At 33.6% G+C, this 18,995-nt stretch overlaps 1 protein-coding gene across 9 annotated transcripts in view; it reads right to left on the bottom strand.

The window, feature by feature from the left end:
* The window catches only part of DMD (dystrophin), a 958,404-nt gene that overhangs the window by 771,931 nt on the left and 167,478 nt on the right, over positions 1-18,995 (bottom strand). For all 9 annotated transcript variants that reach the window (XM_032193124.1, XM_032193145.1, XM_032193154.1 and 6 more), the window contains 4 exons: positions 12,294-12,482; positions 11,721-11,902; positions 4,404-4,554; positions 1,503-1,622 (listed from right to left, as the gene is read on the bottom strand). In XM_032193124.1, the coding sequence (XP_032049015.1) occupies positions 1,503-1,622; positions 4,404-4,554; positions 11,721-11,902; positions 12,294-12,482 (642 nt within the window). The remainder of the gene's footprint in view (positions 1-1,502; positions 1,623-4,403; positions 4,555-11,720; positions 11,903-12,293; positions 12,483-18,995) is intronic.

Below are 18,995 nucleotides of genomic sequence, written 5' to 3'. Positions count from 1 at the left end.
TGGTACCCAAATTGGCTAGATTCAAGACAGCATACACATCTTACACATCTGTCTATGCTATGGACATAACTTTCAGCTGAATGTATTGAGAGTTTCTCTGGAGAAATCTTGGCCTTTAATGATTCAAAAACAAAACAAAACAAAACAAAACATTTTTATTTCCTTGAGCAGTGAAACAAAGTGAAGGAAACTACTTTCTCCTTTCTAAAAGAGAAAACTGGAAGGAACTTTGGTTCTAATACCAACGTACTTTTTGAGCAGTGACTGGACATCAGACCACCAACTCGGGAACATCTTTCTTCCTGATTCCAGCAGTCAATGTGTCCCATTACTAAATGTCCATCCAAGTTCACTCAGAAGTTACAGTAAGAACAACACTTTTTTGTTGTTTTTGTTGTTTTTTAGAATTAAATGCTGAACTTTAATTTAAGGAAGTTTGACAATTTTTAGATCATCTAGGTTGCTAGTTTAATCACAAATGTGTCTCTGGTGCATCATTTGAGGAGATACTCAAATAATTGTTTTTATAAAGTGGAATATACAGAAGTTACGGTCTGTTGTTTAAACTGTGAATCAAAACGCGATTGAGAAGAGGTCTGAAACAAATTGAAAGAATGTTGCTGCTAGCTTCTCCCAATGCTGGTACACTAGGAAGCCTTGCCAAAATAATCCTAAATGATAAAACATTAATAAAACAAGTGTACAGAAGAGGATATACTCTGAAAAAGAGAAATGAACCTAAGGACTGACTGAGATAATTCTCTTTATTTTCTAGAAAATGTGAAACTATTGGGAAAGAAATTATACCTTTCTGCCCCTAAAATTTTATTTTTTTTTTTAAACCAACATGTTCTAAATATTTCTGATAACCATTATTTGTTTAGGTGATCCTACACATGGTTGTTTTTGCTTAGTGCAAATAGTTGGTTTTGCATATTTTTTACAGGTCCTCTTGAAATTTGATGGGGCCAGCATTAGCATTAAATAAATAAATAAATAAATAAATAAATAAATAAATAAATTGGAAATCATTTAATATAAATGTGTCTTTAAGCACCTAACAGTGGACAATGACATATAATGCACTGCAACACCAAAACATACCACATGCACAAGTTTCCCATCAGAACAAAAATCTTTCAGTAAACTCACAATCCACCTAATTATGTAGGTTCTTGCATGTTATATCCTTCTCCTTAACTATAGCAGAAAATCACATTCCTTCTGTCAGTAGTAATGAAATACAGCTGAGAAACAAAAGACGAACACTGGTCCTTGGTCTTGAGTATAAATAAATCAGGTTGATACTGAAGGCACCAGAAAAGTTGCTTTAAGATATTTGTAAAATACACACCTGTATTTACCCATCAATACAAAAGTCATACTCAGAAATATCTCCTGAGATACACCAATGTTACAAATAGTTCTTATTCAATCTTTTTTCACTTAAGGCTGATAGCTCTTTCTCCGAGACAGAAGTCCAGTTCTCTCAGTTCAGTTACCTGAAGCTGCTCTTCCAGCGCAGCAGTAGCTTTGTCTCCACTGTTTTCATCCACCACCACCACCATATGGGTTAGAGAGTTCACCTTTACTTGTTCCTGTTCCAAATCATCTTGAAATGCCTATAATTAAAACATAAATGATGGAAAATATATTCCCAACTAATAAGGCGCTGTGTATTTGGAGTTTCCCTGACTAATGTGAGTAACTAACCAACTGCAAGAACCCTGTAATCCTATTGCTCTCAATACTAAGTTTTAAATGTATTTAGTCAAAATAGTGTACACATGCTAACATAAGCATATTTTGTAGACTTCTATTCCTTTCATGAAAATAGTTTACTATTACTCACTCACAAAGCATAACTCTCACAGTATTTTAGACTGAAAATTTGGCATGAGAAAATATTTGTTGAGTTGATGTAGTTGATGATTTATAGATATCATTACAGGATCTATACATAACAATAGCCCACACATTTTAAATAAACATTGGGTTAGATTGTGTACTTCATTAGCATTCTTTTTTTTTTTTTAATTTCAAAAGTTTTAAAGTTATTCATTTTTTACATTAAGCAATCACATATGATCTTTGGCTGGCACTCCTACAAACAACAATAACATAGGATCAAACTATGTTAATGATTCAAGATTAGGAAATGCCACACCCTTATTGCAGAAAGCAGGACATAAATTGAGACGGGCACTTGATGATTTCTGAACATGAAAAAAAAAAGTTTCTTGCCCATTGACTTTTGGTATTCAGCCTGCTACAGGCTGTAATAAAACTCAGGACTGCTTTTTTTTTTTTTTTTTTTTTTTTTTTTTCCTGAGAAATAGTAAACTGCTAAAAGTAGAGAAAAATCTATGAACATTTGCACAAACTGGTATTTGAATAATTTCTAACTTTTTCAAATTTCTACAACTCTTGACACTTCTCTGACACTCCCAAAATTTCCCAGACTTCATGCAATAAACATCTAATCAATTATTCCCTCCATCCTCACAGCTCATTTATAAGGGCAGTATGGAGATCTCATACATCTTCACTCTCTTCAGAAGACAGTCTACCGTATTGTCACTAAACACTTAACCTATATATATAGGTTTATATATATATATACATATATATATATATATATATATATAAAGAGTAAAGGGGAAAAGAAGAAAGGATTTAAGGTACTGGAACCTCTTAGTGGGTTTTAGTGTCTCCTCTTTATTTTCCTCGTTTTTTTTTTTTTCTTCCCTAACTTTCTGTGCAAGATGGAGACTCCACCTTTCTGCTTGTTAACAAAAATAAAACCAGTCAAGCTTCTGTCACCAAACATTGAACTGAACAAGTATATTTATTTGCTTCTTCTCTCTGCTGAAATGCAACAAGAGAACAAGTGACAAAGATGGGAAAAACAGGAGCTAAAGAAGCATTGGTACTGAAACTTCAAGTCACAGAGAAGGCAATATTCATTTTCTTTTCATTTTTATCTATCTCAAGCTTTATCTTAATGTACTAAGAACAAATGGTAAATGTTAAACTCCTAATAGTTATCCCACTGTATTAAATTACTGGGTTCTGTATTTTGTTTCTTAAAGAAAACTTGAAATACACTCTCATCCCACTCACCCAAAAACCAGGTATCCAAGATCACATCCTTCCTGACACACTTTTTAGGTATTTATAACTAGCTACCAACCAACAGAAGAATGTGGATAAACAAAGTCCTGGACTGTGCCCTCAACACCTGAGTTGAGTGTGCTCCAGTGATTAATATATATATAGTATGATAGCCACAGTCTGAAAAATAACATGGTTAACTGTATATGCCAAGTCACAGTGGAAACCTTAAACGTATTACAAACTATGTTAAATTTTACCCTATCAATTTCCTGCTGCTTTTTCAAGTAGAAGAATTCACTTATGTATGAAGTGATGCCCCAGCTGGGGGTATTTTAAACCTTTTAGGTAAAACACTTCAGTTTTATTTGGGGATAAAGCAATAATAATAAAAAACAAACAAAAAAATCCCACACATACAAAAAAAAAAGCCATATGATAACATGGCTTAACACAACAAAGGAATTCACAGACATTTGATGTTAAGGCATACATTCATTACCCTAAGACATTTCAGAGTTTTAATTCCTTCATGGGCATAGCGTGAGCTGATTTATTCATAAGAATCCTTTTTTCCGACTTTCATGCCACTTGCTTCAGAGAGCTAAACTATAAGCAGTTATCAAGGACTGTGAAGTTCACCAAATTATTAAAACAATCCTTAAAATTCAGACTTCTTAACTTTATCATGACAGTTCTTGATCAAGGTAGAGCACTCATGGATCCCTAGGTTCAGGTCACAACCAGGGAGAAAGTGACTTATTTCCCTATAAGTGAGTATCTGAAATATGGCAAAGCCAGGATGAAAAGTGATGCAAAAATGCAAAAAATCATTGCAAATGCAAGGAGTAGAGGTGTGAGTTTAACACATACTGTGAAAGGTTTGTGAGAAGTCAGCAAACCAATGAAATTAGAAAGTTTAGTCATTTTCTAATCCCCAAATTCAATTTGCCCCGAGCTAAAGGACTGTTCTTTATAATTAAAGCATCTATTTTTACCATGCAGTTCACTGGAGACAATTATTTGTATAGAGGAACTAGTTTAAACAGGAATTCATTGAAGGCAGTCTTAAGACTAGAGTGTGCTCTATGCAGACCATTTGAATCCAAATTTGTAAAAAGTTCTCCTCAGCTTGTAGAGAGAGGAAAATTCAGGGACTTAATGTGTAACATGGATATACATGTTGATGAGTGGGGAAAGCAACAAAAACTCATAAAACTCCACAGTTGCTCTAATTCCTAGTGTCTATCAGATCACAAATTATGCAGTACATGAATTCCATAGCATACCTTATGCTCTTCTACTTGACGTTTTAAATCCTCTAGATCCGGGCCTAGGGGCTCTGAATCTATTTTCTTTGTCCTTTCCTCTGTTTTTGTTAGCCAGTCAGCTAATTGGGCTAGCTGCTGATTCTGCAGATCCATTAGGATTTTATGTAAACTGTAAAACAAAGAAATAAACATTTCAATTTATACACACACACAAAAAAAAAAAAAAAAAAAGAAATATGTCCCATGTATACTATTAATTATCCATATTAATTCCCGAAGTCGAAAAGTAGAATACAGACTGCAAACTACACGACAGCTTTGCAAGGTTTACTGTTATTGTTTCTATCAGGAAACTTAACTTAACTTTCATGTAGAGAGTTGCTTAACTTTCTGAAGAGCTGGGCCTTTTAAAATTTATTTTATTAAAAAAAATAAAAAAAATAATAAAAAAAGTGTGGGTTTTTTTTGTTGTTGTTGGTTTTTTTTTAAGTAATTGCTCAGCACAGGTTTTGATTTCAGTCTTAAATCCTATTCTTTCCAAAATGAAACCAAACAAACAAACCAAAACGAACAAACAAAAAACCTTTCTTGGGCATTTTCATTGTTAAACTGATTTTCATGAGGCTAGATGTCAAGCCAGAGTAAAAAATATTTTCAAACAGCCATGTGAAGCTTTATTGAAACAGTCATGAATTTGGCAATAGTTTAGTTGAAAGAGTCTAGAATTAGGATTTCATTATTATTATTATATTATTTATTAGAACCTGAGTACTGGATGGAATTTATGGTTTATTAAATTTTTGTTCTGCAGTTGCATTTCTGTTAAAGCTGTTTGAAAATTCAAGACTCCTGCTATCTGATTTCTTGTACTGTCTATTACAAGCACTTAAAAGCCCTCAGACATATGTACTTAAAAGGTTCCTTGAAATTAAGGGTATTACACAGAACAGATTGTTACATTATTCAGTTATTCAGCAGAGAATACTCTCAAAAAATAAAAAAGGGAATACTTCAGTTTTGCCTAAACAAAGTATTTTGATGACTCGAAATCAATGTATCCATAAATCAATTCCAATCCTTCACATTTCATACTTACCATTCTCAGAAATCCTCCAATCTTGCCTAAACAAAATGTTCATCTCATCAAAAGAACCTCTGAAATACTATGTAAACTTGTGCTGAATAATGGAACTACAAGTAATTATTTTTATTACTCATATTTCCTATAACATGGGATTTTTAACTTATCAAGCCAAAGTTGCTGTCCATGATGGCAAATTTGGTGAAACCATTATAAGTTATAGTATGCTGCTTATACCTGAAGCACAACTCTTGGACCACACCATTAAAGTTTGCTACACTCAAAACAGTCTGCAGATTTGAAAATCTGAGCTGAAATTTCACACCAGAGAAAACTGTCATGGAAGAAAGACTCTAGCTCACAGTCCTACTCCAATTCCTCTTTTTTCTCATTTGGCTCCTCTTTGGCTGTATGAAAAAATGTAGCCAAAATGAGAAAGCTATTGTAAAGTTTGTCATTGTGCAACGAATGGCACCAAAAAGTGCCCAGATTCAAATTGACTTTCTTCCCATTTGTTTATATTTTAGATGAACAAAACATAAGTATATTTTTCTCCCTCAACACCTGCACAAATGCAGACTGGCAGAAGTGCAATGTGAACATACTGCTCCAAAGAAGTGTAAGAGGCCTTGTCCGACAACAGGTAGTCAACTAACAGGTGCTTACACAAATCCAAACATATAGCTTTTTGTCACAATTTCAAGGTATACTCAAATAATGCAATTACTTCTGTGTTTATCCAAACTATTTCAGATTTTACCAAGATAGTTTGAAAAAAACAGAAGTGTCAGAAGTGTATTATTTTGGAAATACACATCAAAATATGTCTAAATTAAGTATCAGTCTGTATGTTCCCAGGCATACCTAATAGTTTTCAAAATAATCACAACAGAAGATTGCATTGAACATGTAGATAGCTACTTTTTGGGACACTTACATTCACCTTAACCAGGATTTAATATCTGCCAACATCAGACATATTGTCTATGATCCCATATCCCATTTGTAGCCCATGTATATTTTAAGGCACATCTGATACTTCTGCATTTCTATTCTTGAATGTTATGTTATTTCCTTCATTTCAATTTTGAATCTTCTTATTAGCCAAGTATTTAGTCTCCAACAAGCTTTTTACACAATTACTACTTGCTGTTTATGCAGCTAAGTTAAATACTGTATACACAGTTTTAACTCATATTGTAAAAAGAAATTGATAAATTTCCAGTACTATTCTCTACTTTACTTGTTTTTCTCTCATCTAATTCATATTCAATTTGTTAGATACTATTGCTTAATATACATAGTATAGTTAGTATATTTATAAACAATCCCTGGGAGAAGCTATTGATTTATGAATGCAAAACACTGCAAATTCAGTTCTATACATTAAGTTATAAATTCACTTTTGCATTTTACACTCATGGGCAGAGCTGCCATTTAGAAAGACCTAGAAGGGCTGGAGGAACAAGAAATTTATGACATTCAACCAGGACAAATACAAAGTCCTGCACCTGGAAAGGAAGAATGTTTGGAATGATATAGGATGGTGACTGACTGGATGGGGAAAAGCTGTGGAAAAAAAGCTTTATTGGGGCAGACAACAACACTAGCAATTTATCTCTGGATTATTCTTTGCATCTGGATAAAAAAGAAAACCCAAAATTGTCTGAGGATTTCTGAAACAGAAATAATTGAGTATTAGTAGTAGCCATAGAAATATGAGTCAAACCAGAATGTCTTGGAACATACATAGAGAGGAAATGTGAAAAGTGGTCTGGGAAAAATAGAAAGAGTAGAAGCAGTGTACAAGGGAGTCCTGAGAAGTACATGAACGTGTAACATATGTTCTACTGCAGAGCCATGGATACAAAAAAATGGAGAAACTGCAAGCAAACATCAAGACGAGCCACCTCAGGAAATAATGATTTTGGAAAACAACAACAACAACAACAAAACACGATAACAACTTGTTTTATAATAGTATTTTAGTTATGGTCACAAACTACCTCCATCCCTTCTTTATTTTCAAATGTATATTTTATTCTCTTACTCGATGTTCTATAAACCAAGGCATTACAGATATTAAATACAATGGTTCATCTTAGCGAAGTTTTAACAATAAATGAAATAATAAGCAGTATAGAAAATCCGGTAAATTCGTTTTAAAAGTAAACAAACAACATAGGTAGGACCAAGTAAATACTTATTATAAAGAAAACTGTTACTATTCTGAAGTAAGGAGCATAAATGTGAAAATAAAATACATAAAATAATCATGTCTGATTCTTAGGCAGAAGAATGTTTTTTTCTTTTTCCAATTTCTCCAGGTTCTTTCTGGTTTTCAAATTACTTCTATAAACATCTGATAAATATTTTAATACTTACTTATATACCTCAAGAGTTTATTGTAATCTTTGTTTACAGTATGGCTCTCATAATTTTCAAACACAAAACACTTTTCCATTGAACTGAATGTGCTTTAGTAGTTGTGGAATTCCCCATAAAGTGGTAAATTGCATTAAGTTTTCCTCTCCAGTGGTTCATTTATCACTCTGAGATGCTTTATTATAAAGAATCCTATTTGAGTGGGAGGAAGAAATGAAAAAGCAGGCTGTTTTCCTTCAGCATGTTAATGTACTGCTTGCTGCAAGAGTCAAATATAGAACCATAGAATCACTAAGGTTGGAAAAGACATCCAGGAACATCTGGTCCAACCATCCCCCTACCACCAATGTCACCCACTAAACCACTAAGCACCACATCCAACCTCTCCTTGAACACATCCCTCCCCAGGGATGGTGAGGCTACCACCTCCCTGGGCAGCCTATTCCAATGCCTGACCACTTTTTCTGAGAATAAATGTCTCCTAATTTCCAAACTGAACCTCCCCTGGCACAACTTGAGGCCATTCCCTCTAGTCCTGTCACTAGTTATGTATGAGAAGAGGCCAACCTCCAGCTCCCCACATCTTCCTTTCAGATAGTTGTAGAGAGCAATAGGGTCTCTCCCGAGCCTGTTCTTCTCCAAACTAAACAATCCCAGTTCCCTCAGCCGCTCCTCACAGTACTTGTGTTCCAGACCCTTCACCAGCTTTGTATGTCTTCTCTGGACACGCTCCAATACAGAGTGAATACATGGCAAATCCAATGTGTACCACTTTTAATGATTGCACTGATGTGTTCTAAAATGACTCTGATATTCTGACCTCCTAATCATTCTTCAAATATTAAGTCCCTTTCACTTTTATGGTACTAGTCACTTTTTTTTTCTTTTTTTTTTTTTTAAATCTCTTTGCTGATCACTCGCTTCTGTTTTCTGCTGTAGTGCAGGCTACTTTTCACTACGTTTCCTATTGCTATTACCACAGAGGACAGACAGCCTTGCTGCTCTTATTGCCACAAAAAAAAAAACAAAAAAAAAAAACAACACATCTCTGTTTGGATAAGCATGTCACTGTTGCCTTAAAGACAAGATTACAGTAATGTGCTCAGAAGATTATTCTCTACACCAACGTACAAGATAGATTCTGTAAGTTTAAATTGAGTATAATAACCCAGAAATATATTACATTGTGATATGAAAGCTGTTTAAATTCATAATCCTCCATCTGGTGCTTGAAACGGAGTTTTGACCTAATAGGTAAAAATTGGCCATCTCTAAATACATCAGTCCTGAGAAATTTTCGCTTGCTCTAACCAAATTTGTATTAAATGCGTCACAGTGGTTTTTTTTTTTGTTTGTTTTATTTTTTTGTATAAGAATTTAAATAGTAACACAACGTTCTCTGAAGCTCTTATGTCTTCTTCTGATTTTGTATTCCCCAAATATAACATGTTTAAGAACATAGTAGACTGATTCCTTGAGCTATAGCTGCATCTAGAAGTAAATTGACTAGTTCGTATCAAAGGGTATATTTTAGTAGACAAAATACTACATACACATAGAGTTGAGATTGCTCCATGAGTGTTGTTTTCAATGAAAATATGGCAAATAAAAACTGCCTACACCAAAGTACCATAGATTCTACTCTCCTAGAAAACAATTCAGCTGGAGGAAATTAGGCTGAAATAGCTAAGTCCATCCACAATTTTACAGACTCTCAAGGATATGCAAGGTCATCAATGGATAAAAACCACAAAAATATAATCTGATGGAATTACCAAGAAAATATTAGAATGAAACTAGTCACTTTAAATATTGTGCATGAAAAAAAACTTTAAATATTGTGCATGATTCTTTCTAGTCCCTTTTTACTCCAAAAAGAAAAGATAAAACTTAAAAAGCCCAAAGAAGAGCAAGAGAACAAAACAAATAATCAAAGGTTGATATTTATAAAGACAGTAAGGAAAGATCCTCACTTCCAACATATTAACTACAAGGAATCAGTTAAGCTACCAGTGACCTAATTAAAACCAATAAAAACATGCCATTCCTAAAAAAAGTAGCTAGGTAAGAGGCTTGTGATATACTGCCAAAGGATGCTGTAAAGTGTACACACACTTTACAAAGGGCTAAGCAGATATTGAATAAATATATGGAAGAAAAAACAATGGCAGGTTACCAAATACACACAACTACTTTCATTCTCAGGAAGTTCCCTCAGTGGAAAACAATTCAAGGTCATGAAAGTGCTACAGAGAACTTTATAATACACTAGACATGCTGTAGTAAATGTGAGTAATGGTCCATAGAGCTGTAGTGGGTTTACGTGGCAATGGTTTGGTAGCGGGGAGCTGCAGGGGTGGCTTCAGTGAGAAGAATCCAGAAGAATCCACAAGAATCCTCTTATCTAACACGGAGTAGCTGCTAGGGTCTTCTCACAGAAGCCACCCCTTCAGCCCCCTGCTACATAAACTCACAAAACCTTGCTACATAAACTCACTACAAGAGCCCAATATGTGGTGTCCAGAGCAATGAGTTTATACAGCCCAATATTTGATCTCTAACAGTTTATACAGCCCAATATTTGATCGCTTCTTATTTTGTTACAGTCAGGATGTTGGCCTAGACTAGTGGCCTGACTAACAAAGACATTCACCTTTTTATAAAGATTACAGTTGCAAAAGGACTTGCTCTCCAGGTGCATTGGGTATTTCTGAGAGAAAAATTAAGGTCTTGGCAGAAAGATTTTAATGAAGTCTGTCTGGCTCAAAGTCCAGAGGAAGCCAACAGGGATCTCAGACTCAGGTTGTTTGCCACTGCATTTATTTGTCTTTGCTGTGTAGAATAGCTATATCCTTCAGTAATTAATACTTCTTGACTATAAAGAAACTAATAGTGATGTTCCATTAATTTCAAAATTTCCACTGGATTTGGCTTAGTATAATAGTTGTAAACTTCACCATCGCTTCCCTTATACAGAAATATCAGTAGGTGTAACAAAGTTCCATGAATTTGAAACTTAGTTATTATATCAGACAGAATTTAAGACTCCACATGAAAAAAGAAGTTTGAGGAAAAGGAATGTGAAACAGAGGTACCTAACAAACTGTTTCTTAAGACAGGAGGAATGCAACGCACACACACATAAAGCTGCTTTCAATTAATTTCCTGTGTTAACTACTCTGTATCTTGCAAAATAAATTACTCCACTGTAGCACAATCACAAGGTCTTACCCTTATGGACTTTCTTATACTAGATATTAATACAAAAATCAAAATTTCAAAGTAAGACTTTAAAATGTTAAAAATAATTCAAAGATTAATTAACTAATAGTTTATTTTTCTACTTTTAATTGTCTTTCTACTTTAAGCTGCAGGTATTGCACTTTTCTTGGATCCTGTAATTTTTCCTCAGATAAACCCATATGACAATATTTTCTGGAAAGCTAGCCTTCCATTTACTGCTTTTATTGCATCAAATTTTACAGGTTTTAAAGATTTGTTTTGATTTTCTTTTTGCATCTCTGAAAAGATTATCTCCATAGTAGCTACATTTTGTGTGATACTTGTTGAAATAACCATAAAAAAAGTGGAACAGGTTATATAAATTTTCATTTAAACACTATTAGTGTCCAAGCTGTTGATAGCTGCTGATCTGTACAGCTTCTGGTCTCAAAGCAACACGTAAGCTTCAGGGTCATGACACATTAAATTTCTGGTTTAAAAAAAAAAAAAAAAAAAGGAAAGAAAAGAAAAGAGCTAAGACTGAGTCTTGTTCACACTGAAGTGGAAGAAAGCCACAGCTGTTATTGAAGTTCAGAATTGTTCCAGTCAAGCTCAATATATATTATTTTACCTATTGTATTACTTACTTGCTTTGTTTTTCCATACTTGCTACCCTGAGACTTTCCCATCGAGAATTAAGTAGATTCATTTGTTCTTGGATTTCATTTTCTTCCTCATCTGAAAGCTTTCCAATTGTTAGTAGTTGACTTCCAACTTGCAAAACATTGCCAACACGTCCTTGGTGAGCTGTTAATTCCATCATAAAACCCTGACAATAAAAACAAAATCCTGTTTTAAGTTTGATTCTTTGGAAGGGAAGAACAGGCTTTGGAGAAATATCTTTGATTTCACCACTTTCCAAACCTTATTTTCAAATTTGCTTTATTTATTTTTATTTTAATTTTTCATAACCCTCCACAAACCTTGTAACATAAAACAGAAATAAACACTTTCACATTTTGCATATGGTACAGTTTCCAATATTACCTTTAAATTCTCCAAATAAAAATTTAAAATAATTAATATATATATTATATTTTATGCGTGTGTGTATATGTATACATATATATATACATATATATATATATATATATATATATATAAAATTTATTATGGGATCCAAACAGGAAAATGACTAACAAAAGATTATAAACACGTACCTCATGGGTGTGAAACTGTTCTTTAACAACTTCTACATCATTGGATATATCTCCTTGTGCTTGTAGTGCATCTTCAGCAGAGAGAAGCCATGTGAGTACTTCTTCTAAAGCAGTTTGGTAGTTGTCAAGATCCATTTTGGACCCCATTACTGTGGTGGTAAATGTTCTTTCTTCAACAGTTTCTAAAAACTGATCAAAACCAAAAAGAGAAATGCAAATAGTACCTACTCAGAAAGTTCTGCAAAGGAATAAAGATAATCCAATTATCTTGTACAATAAAACAGCTTTTTATAAAACAAACAAAAAATTCAGATGGTGAATGAATGGGATTATACATTAGTATTTCTGCTAATTTACCAAAATGGGTTAAAATTGAAGTAAATAACTAAATTCAGATTAAATGTTTTACTTTGGAATTTAACATTTGTAGCAACTAATCTGAATAGCTGCAATATTTAAATTGTAACTGTAGAGTGGTGTTTTACCTGTTTTTCAATAAATACTCTCATTTTTCATTTCCCATGTACTGTTTCTCATTGAAGTATTTTCACTTGGAACTATGAGAAATTTATTTTCCAGAGCAGCTAGTAAAATTATATCATCAAAAAAACCCAGCAAATTGCATGCTGACATTGCAAAGAAACCAAGGAAAAAACAATATGAAAAAGAAGAAAAAAAGCCCATTACAGTTCAAGTAATGCTAGGCCTGAACTATCCATGGACACCCATTTTGTTGAAAGCATTCTGGAAAATTGAAAAAAGCCCAAAAATCTCATGCCCAATCACAACTTTTTAAAACAAACAAAAAATCCATTACCGTTAATTCTCTTTCCCTCAAAGGCCACCCTCACATTTATTTTTTAGAAGCCAAGTGACTCATACAAGTATAGAAATCACACTTACATTCTACTGGGTAAAGTCAAGAGAAACCAATAGCAAGGATTTACTGATTACTCTAATCTTAAAAGACTAGGATAAAACAGAAGCCAGAAAGAGGGGCTTGATACAGAAAGTGTTAGCTCATGTTTCTCAAAAAGTTCTGAAGAAGTTTAATCAATTTGCTAGCTATTTAGTACAAAAACTAAATCCTTCAGGTAAAAATATATTTATGACTTTATCAAAAATGATATTGAGGAATTTTAATGATATAATAGAAAAAATTGTCTCTACCACTATTATTGTGCAAATATAACACTAGATAGAGCTTTTAAAGCCTTTCACTGTAGTTTAGGTCACAAAGTCAAAGTTTAATACCAGAACCAAAAGAAAGAAGTGTAACAGATGTAATGTGATAACTTATAATGAAATTGTCAGTCTTGATCTTCATAACAAATTCATTTTGAATTGTACAGATCTAATAATTACATGCAATTTATGTTTATCCCACTGTCGTATATGTGTTAAAGTAGCTAAAACACCAGTCATAACTTCAGCACTATTTATGTGTGAAAAACAATGCTCAGTAAATAAAGCTACATCAGGAAAGCAGGCTTGGGAAGCTGATGAACTCCATAGTTTGTTTTAAAGAAAATAGTGTCCTATGGGAATATAAATAATGAAGCACAGACGATTTCAACACACATTCCTGCTGCATAAATTAACGTTTGTACTGTGTGCAAGCCTAGATTTTAAGTAGTATACAATCTAGTTAAGAAATTACCTAACCACATTACATTTATTCAGCAAGATAATTTTTTGAAGTACCAGTTCACTATGGAAATGGTACACTGGTTTTGCATAGCTTAATTACTCTTCTTTCTATAACATTAATGCTTGGAATATATCCATACATAACATGCTTTAAAAACAATTAAAATTAGTCATAATAGCTGAGCAAGACTATGTGACTATTGCACGGATCTACTGTGATCTCCATTAAGTGTTTGAAAATTTTCCATCTGAAAATCCTTCTTCCATTAGATCTGACATAGAACGTCATCTCATGCATGGTACCTGTTTAACCCAACACTGCTAAAAATTCCTTCTCTGCAAAAAAATACTCAGTGTAATGTTGCCCATACTTTTCACTGCTTTCTCTCATGTTATAAAAACTACATGGAATTGCATCAAAAATCCTGGACTCATGACCTTCAGTGGCAAAATAGTGAAGATTAACTTCTGCACCATTTTAATAAAACTTTAAGAAATGTAAAGAAGAAAAGCAAACATTAACATAAATGGAAAGCAAAAGAGCTTCTTGGCAGGTGTTCTATGCTCTCAAACCATTCCAAGAAGGACAGTTTTTTGACAGAAGGAAATTGGAAAAGAGCTAAAGGAAGTATAAGCAAAGGATGTTGCAGAATAGTATCAGCAACACCTTTATTTGGCATAGGGAGGGAACAACAGTTTTTCCACCTTCCCTCGGATCTTACACTATCACTGACTGCAGAGAGCTGGGGTCAGTCATGAAGTGACAGAACAGAGAAATGGATATCAGCTGCACTTGAAACGTAAACAGTTTTTTTAAACACTCATCTGTGGATAACAGACAGTTCTCAACTGCTAAGACCTAATAAAGTCACTGCACCATTATACCTTCTCTTCCTCTATGGGGATAAGAAAGAGTAACGGAGAATAGCCATCAGAAGCTGAAATGCTTGTAACACTGTTACTCTAGAGTGCACTAAGCACGCAGAGTTTTTTCCGTTCAAATTTGACAGTGACATAGGCGAGGACGCCATGGGACTGTTAAATTAATTTAAGCAGATCATCCTTATTATTTCAATGATAAAACCAACCCATGTTTTCACACTTTGAAAACTCTGTTAAACTTCTGTCACCATCTTTAAGCATATTCTCTGTTAACAAGCTGGAGGATGAAAGTAATGGCCTGGCAACCTTGATCCGCATCTACATATGCAAAGAATATTCACATTGTAAAAAGTCAACAAGCATCAAAAACATGCTTCAGAGTCAACGGTTGCTTTTGACTTAACCAAAAACATTTTTAAAATCTGCTGTTATAGCATAACGTCACAACTTCCATCAGTGCTGCTGGCTATGTGAAGGAACCGTCCTACATATGGAACACAAAATACCTACTCAAAGCAATTCAGACTGTGCTACATGTATGTGATCACTGACCATTATTTTGCAACACCTGAGAGAAACCTACTCTGTTTCAATATGATCTAATAAAATTCATTGATCACAAATTGACCCCTCTAATTTATATGTCACAAAATGAGACCAAAAGAAGTACTAGCCAATTACTATCCCTTCTGCAAGATTCTCGTCATAAACTGAGATTCTTGCTGGCTCAGCTGTAAACGGAATATCAAACACAATGTTAAATATTCACACTTGGAAGTGGACAGTTACTGACCTAATACCTATGCCGTATGCTTTGTAATAAAAAGCAAACAAAAAAGTTAGGTGTTTCAATATATTAGTCAGTTACAGGTTTCCATCCATTACTGCAACCCAAATTTGAATATGGCATGTTCTACAGCACCAAGAATGAATATTTCACTATATTGAAATAATCCTTATAGCACTAACAACGAGATCCCTGAATTTTACAAATAATGGTAGACAAATCAATGTCCTTATTTCTGAATTTATATGACATCTTTTCAAAATTTCTCAAACACTTAAAAAAAATAAAATAAAATAATTCTATGGTATTGCATATACTGCATTGAGAACAAAACCATAGACTTATTGTTAGAGATAGCTATTATAAACTGCGATGGTTATTTCTAACCATGATTTTTATGAGAATAAAAAATAATCTGAAAATTAACTGTTTGCTGAAATTAAAGCTGCAATTAAACTGTTGTTACTATATATTACTTTGGAAAAAAAGCTGCTCAAATATACATGCAGTCTCAATGAATCAAAAGGTATTCCCAATAAATCCTTTATTTATTACACAAAAGAAAGCTGATTGGGTGCAGTCAAATCAAAATGTCACATTCGTTTATACACAGTAATCTATTGAGTAACAACACAAGCATGAGTACACATGCTATGGGAAAAGAAAACCTAAACAATTCAGATATTTGATGAAGGCTGTCTCACATCCAGCTAAGAATCAGTAATCCAAGTAGCTCATAAGTTATTTTGAAAACTGGCTAGCCATTTTTGCATGGAAATGGCTAGTTGTTACAGGGGTTGACCCAGAAGGCAAAAATACTCTGGACACAAAGGTTGTCCTCTAGGATATCTTCTTTGCTGCTGCACATAGAAGAATCTTATCTGGATGAAAAGATAGGAATGTGGGTTTTTACATACATCACCGTTTTCTGCTGGGGGGGTGGGACCTGTCAAAGGGGAAGACCTCAAGGACTCTTAAGCTTTAAAGTATAAGAAGAGAAAATAAAAAGCTTTTGACCTTCAAAAGCTTGGAAAAATGAGGCATGCTTGGTAGCTGTCTAAATTAATTCAGTGTCTAAATGATGAGCTTCCAGCTGCTGCAGGGTGAGAAAGCAAAGAGAGAGAGAGTTCCTCACCTACCATTGTACTATGCTCCTAAAAGAAGGAAAAGGGCTGGACACATGCTTGCAGATTCTTGAAGAATGTTTGCATTAGTTCAAAAAGACTGCTTCTGAGTTTTACAAATTAGTTAGGCAGCTTTAGAAAGTAGTTTCACATTAAGCACTTAGTATAAATAAGAGTGCTGCCCTGTGTATAGAAATCTTATATAGAGAGAATATATATAAGTATTATATAATGCCTCATATTATTATAAAATATTATGCCTTTATTATATCATCTCTGTACATAATTTCTATATATAATATAGAAAAATATAATATATATATATTTCTTCCTTCCAAAACTGCCAGTCTCACCATAAGAGATGTAGAATCTGGCTCTAGACATTAAGAGTTTTAAAATTCAGAGACATCAAATGTTAAAGAATTTTATTTTTTATTTCTATTTCTTTTTTAATTAATGTAGTTTATTAATTTTGAAAACTCTCTTTGTAGAATTAAAACCTCAGAAAGAAGCATACATTATTCACCCTTTAACTATGACGCCTACCAGGTGAGACTGATATCACTGCTTATCAATTCAGTTCCTCCAGGTTTCTTATTACAAAATCATATGTAAAAATTTTAAAATTATAACCGTTCAGGTTAAAATGTTCTTTACAAGAAACAAGATTATGTTTACTTAACAGATAATATCAGCTAGAACTGCTCAGTCATTTCTGTCAATAAAACTAAGATATATTTTCCAGATCACTTGTTAATATAATGTTAATTACTAAGGTAATTTTATTCATTAGTGTTTATTATTCCACCTGAAAATCTGAACTGTGATCATAGTACATTGTAGTTGCGTGACAAAGATTTCAAGATGGAATAGAAAATACAACCAGTGTATTTATGCTATGTAGCTAAAGCCAGGGAAGGGAGAAAGGGAACGAGTCAGTAGTCACATATCTCATTCTTTTACAGAAAATTAAGACCATACTGTAGGGGGCAATTCAGGTAGACTTTGAGATGCTTTCTCTCTAACCTTCTAACTTCTGCAACAAATCACTGTTCACAAAGGCAGCAGTCTCCTTTATCATACAGTTCAGACTTCCTTTTACAACATGCTTATCCAATTCACTGAAGGATATAAAGATAATAACCTGAATTTCTCTGCTTTTAGGTAGTTAGCACTCCTTTAATAGAAAGTAAACCTGGTGTGTGTGTCTGTGTTTGTTTGGTTTTTAAATCCCAAGAAATCACAAACAAAAAACAGCAAACAAATAAACATCCATAAAATTTCCAGCCCTTACCAGTGCTACACGAAATGCATAGTTTGGCTGGGAAGATTTTTATTGAAAAAACAAACCAGCAAAACGCACAAATTCTGAGCTCTGTTATTGCTTCTGATGAGGCCTTTTTAAGCCACATACTTCAAACTACCCTTAGTCAGCTAACTATTTACTGTCACTGACCTTACAGTTCAAACCCATATTTTTGGGGGAGCTGTTCTTAGTTTTTGCTGCTCAGGTCTCAATTTCTTGCATCATGTCTCTGTGTCTAGAGTGTTAGCTGTTAAAACCTAAGTATACCCTGAAAATGGGGAAATCTATGGTTTGCAGAGATTGATAACTTGGTTAAATTTGAGATTTTGCCTTAATTTAAAATAGCTTGAAGAACACTGAGGCACAAGAGCTTTTCAAGAAACAGACAGCTATTTTATAACAGACAAAGCCATTTCACTGCTCCCTAGCCCATTCTTCAGCAACAGAAGAACTGCTTTGTCTGAAGTTTTTAATTTACCATGAGAAAAGCACATCTGATCTATAATGTTTCCTCAAAACCATTAAATTTTGGTGAAGTTGTGGAAAGTTAGATCATTATAAACACTTTATGAACTTGAAGAGTTACATGGTCTCATGAACTGGCAGTGTTACAAGACTGAATGCAGTAGGAAGCATTGCCCAGAAAAAAGCTACAGGATATGCTTTTTTGAAGTGTCTTATTATATCGTTACATACTTGTTTGTTTAAGTAATGTAAGAGAAATAAATTAAAAAAAAAGACATAAGGTTCAAGTTAAAGAGAAACAAGCTACGGAGACAGAACAAACAAGAATCGGGAATTAGTAAGGTATATACATGTAAAAATATATACATGTAAAAATATGAAAATATAAATTTCATAGCTGCTACACAAATTTTGCATTCACTTTATGCCAGGTTAATTTAGATGCAAGACAGCAACTAATTTAAAGAAGTGGATGGTGGAAGTAAAAA

Source organism: Aythya fuligula, chromosome 1 (genome assembly GCF_009819795.1).
Source record: "Aythya fuligula isolate bAytFul2 chromosome 1, bAytFul2.pri, whole genome shotgun sequence".
NCBI classification, from domain to species: Eukaryota; Metazoa; Chordata; class Aves; order Anseriformes; family Anatidae; genus Aythya; species Aythya fuligula.
The sequence above is the reverse complement of the archived record's forward strand: the minus strand, read 5'-3'. Positions and strand labels throughout refer to the sequence as shown.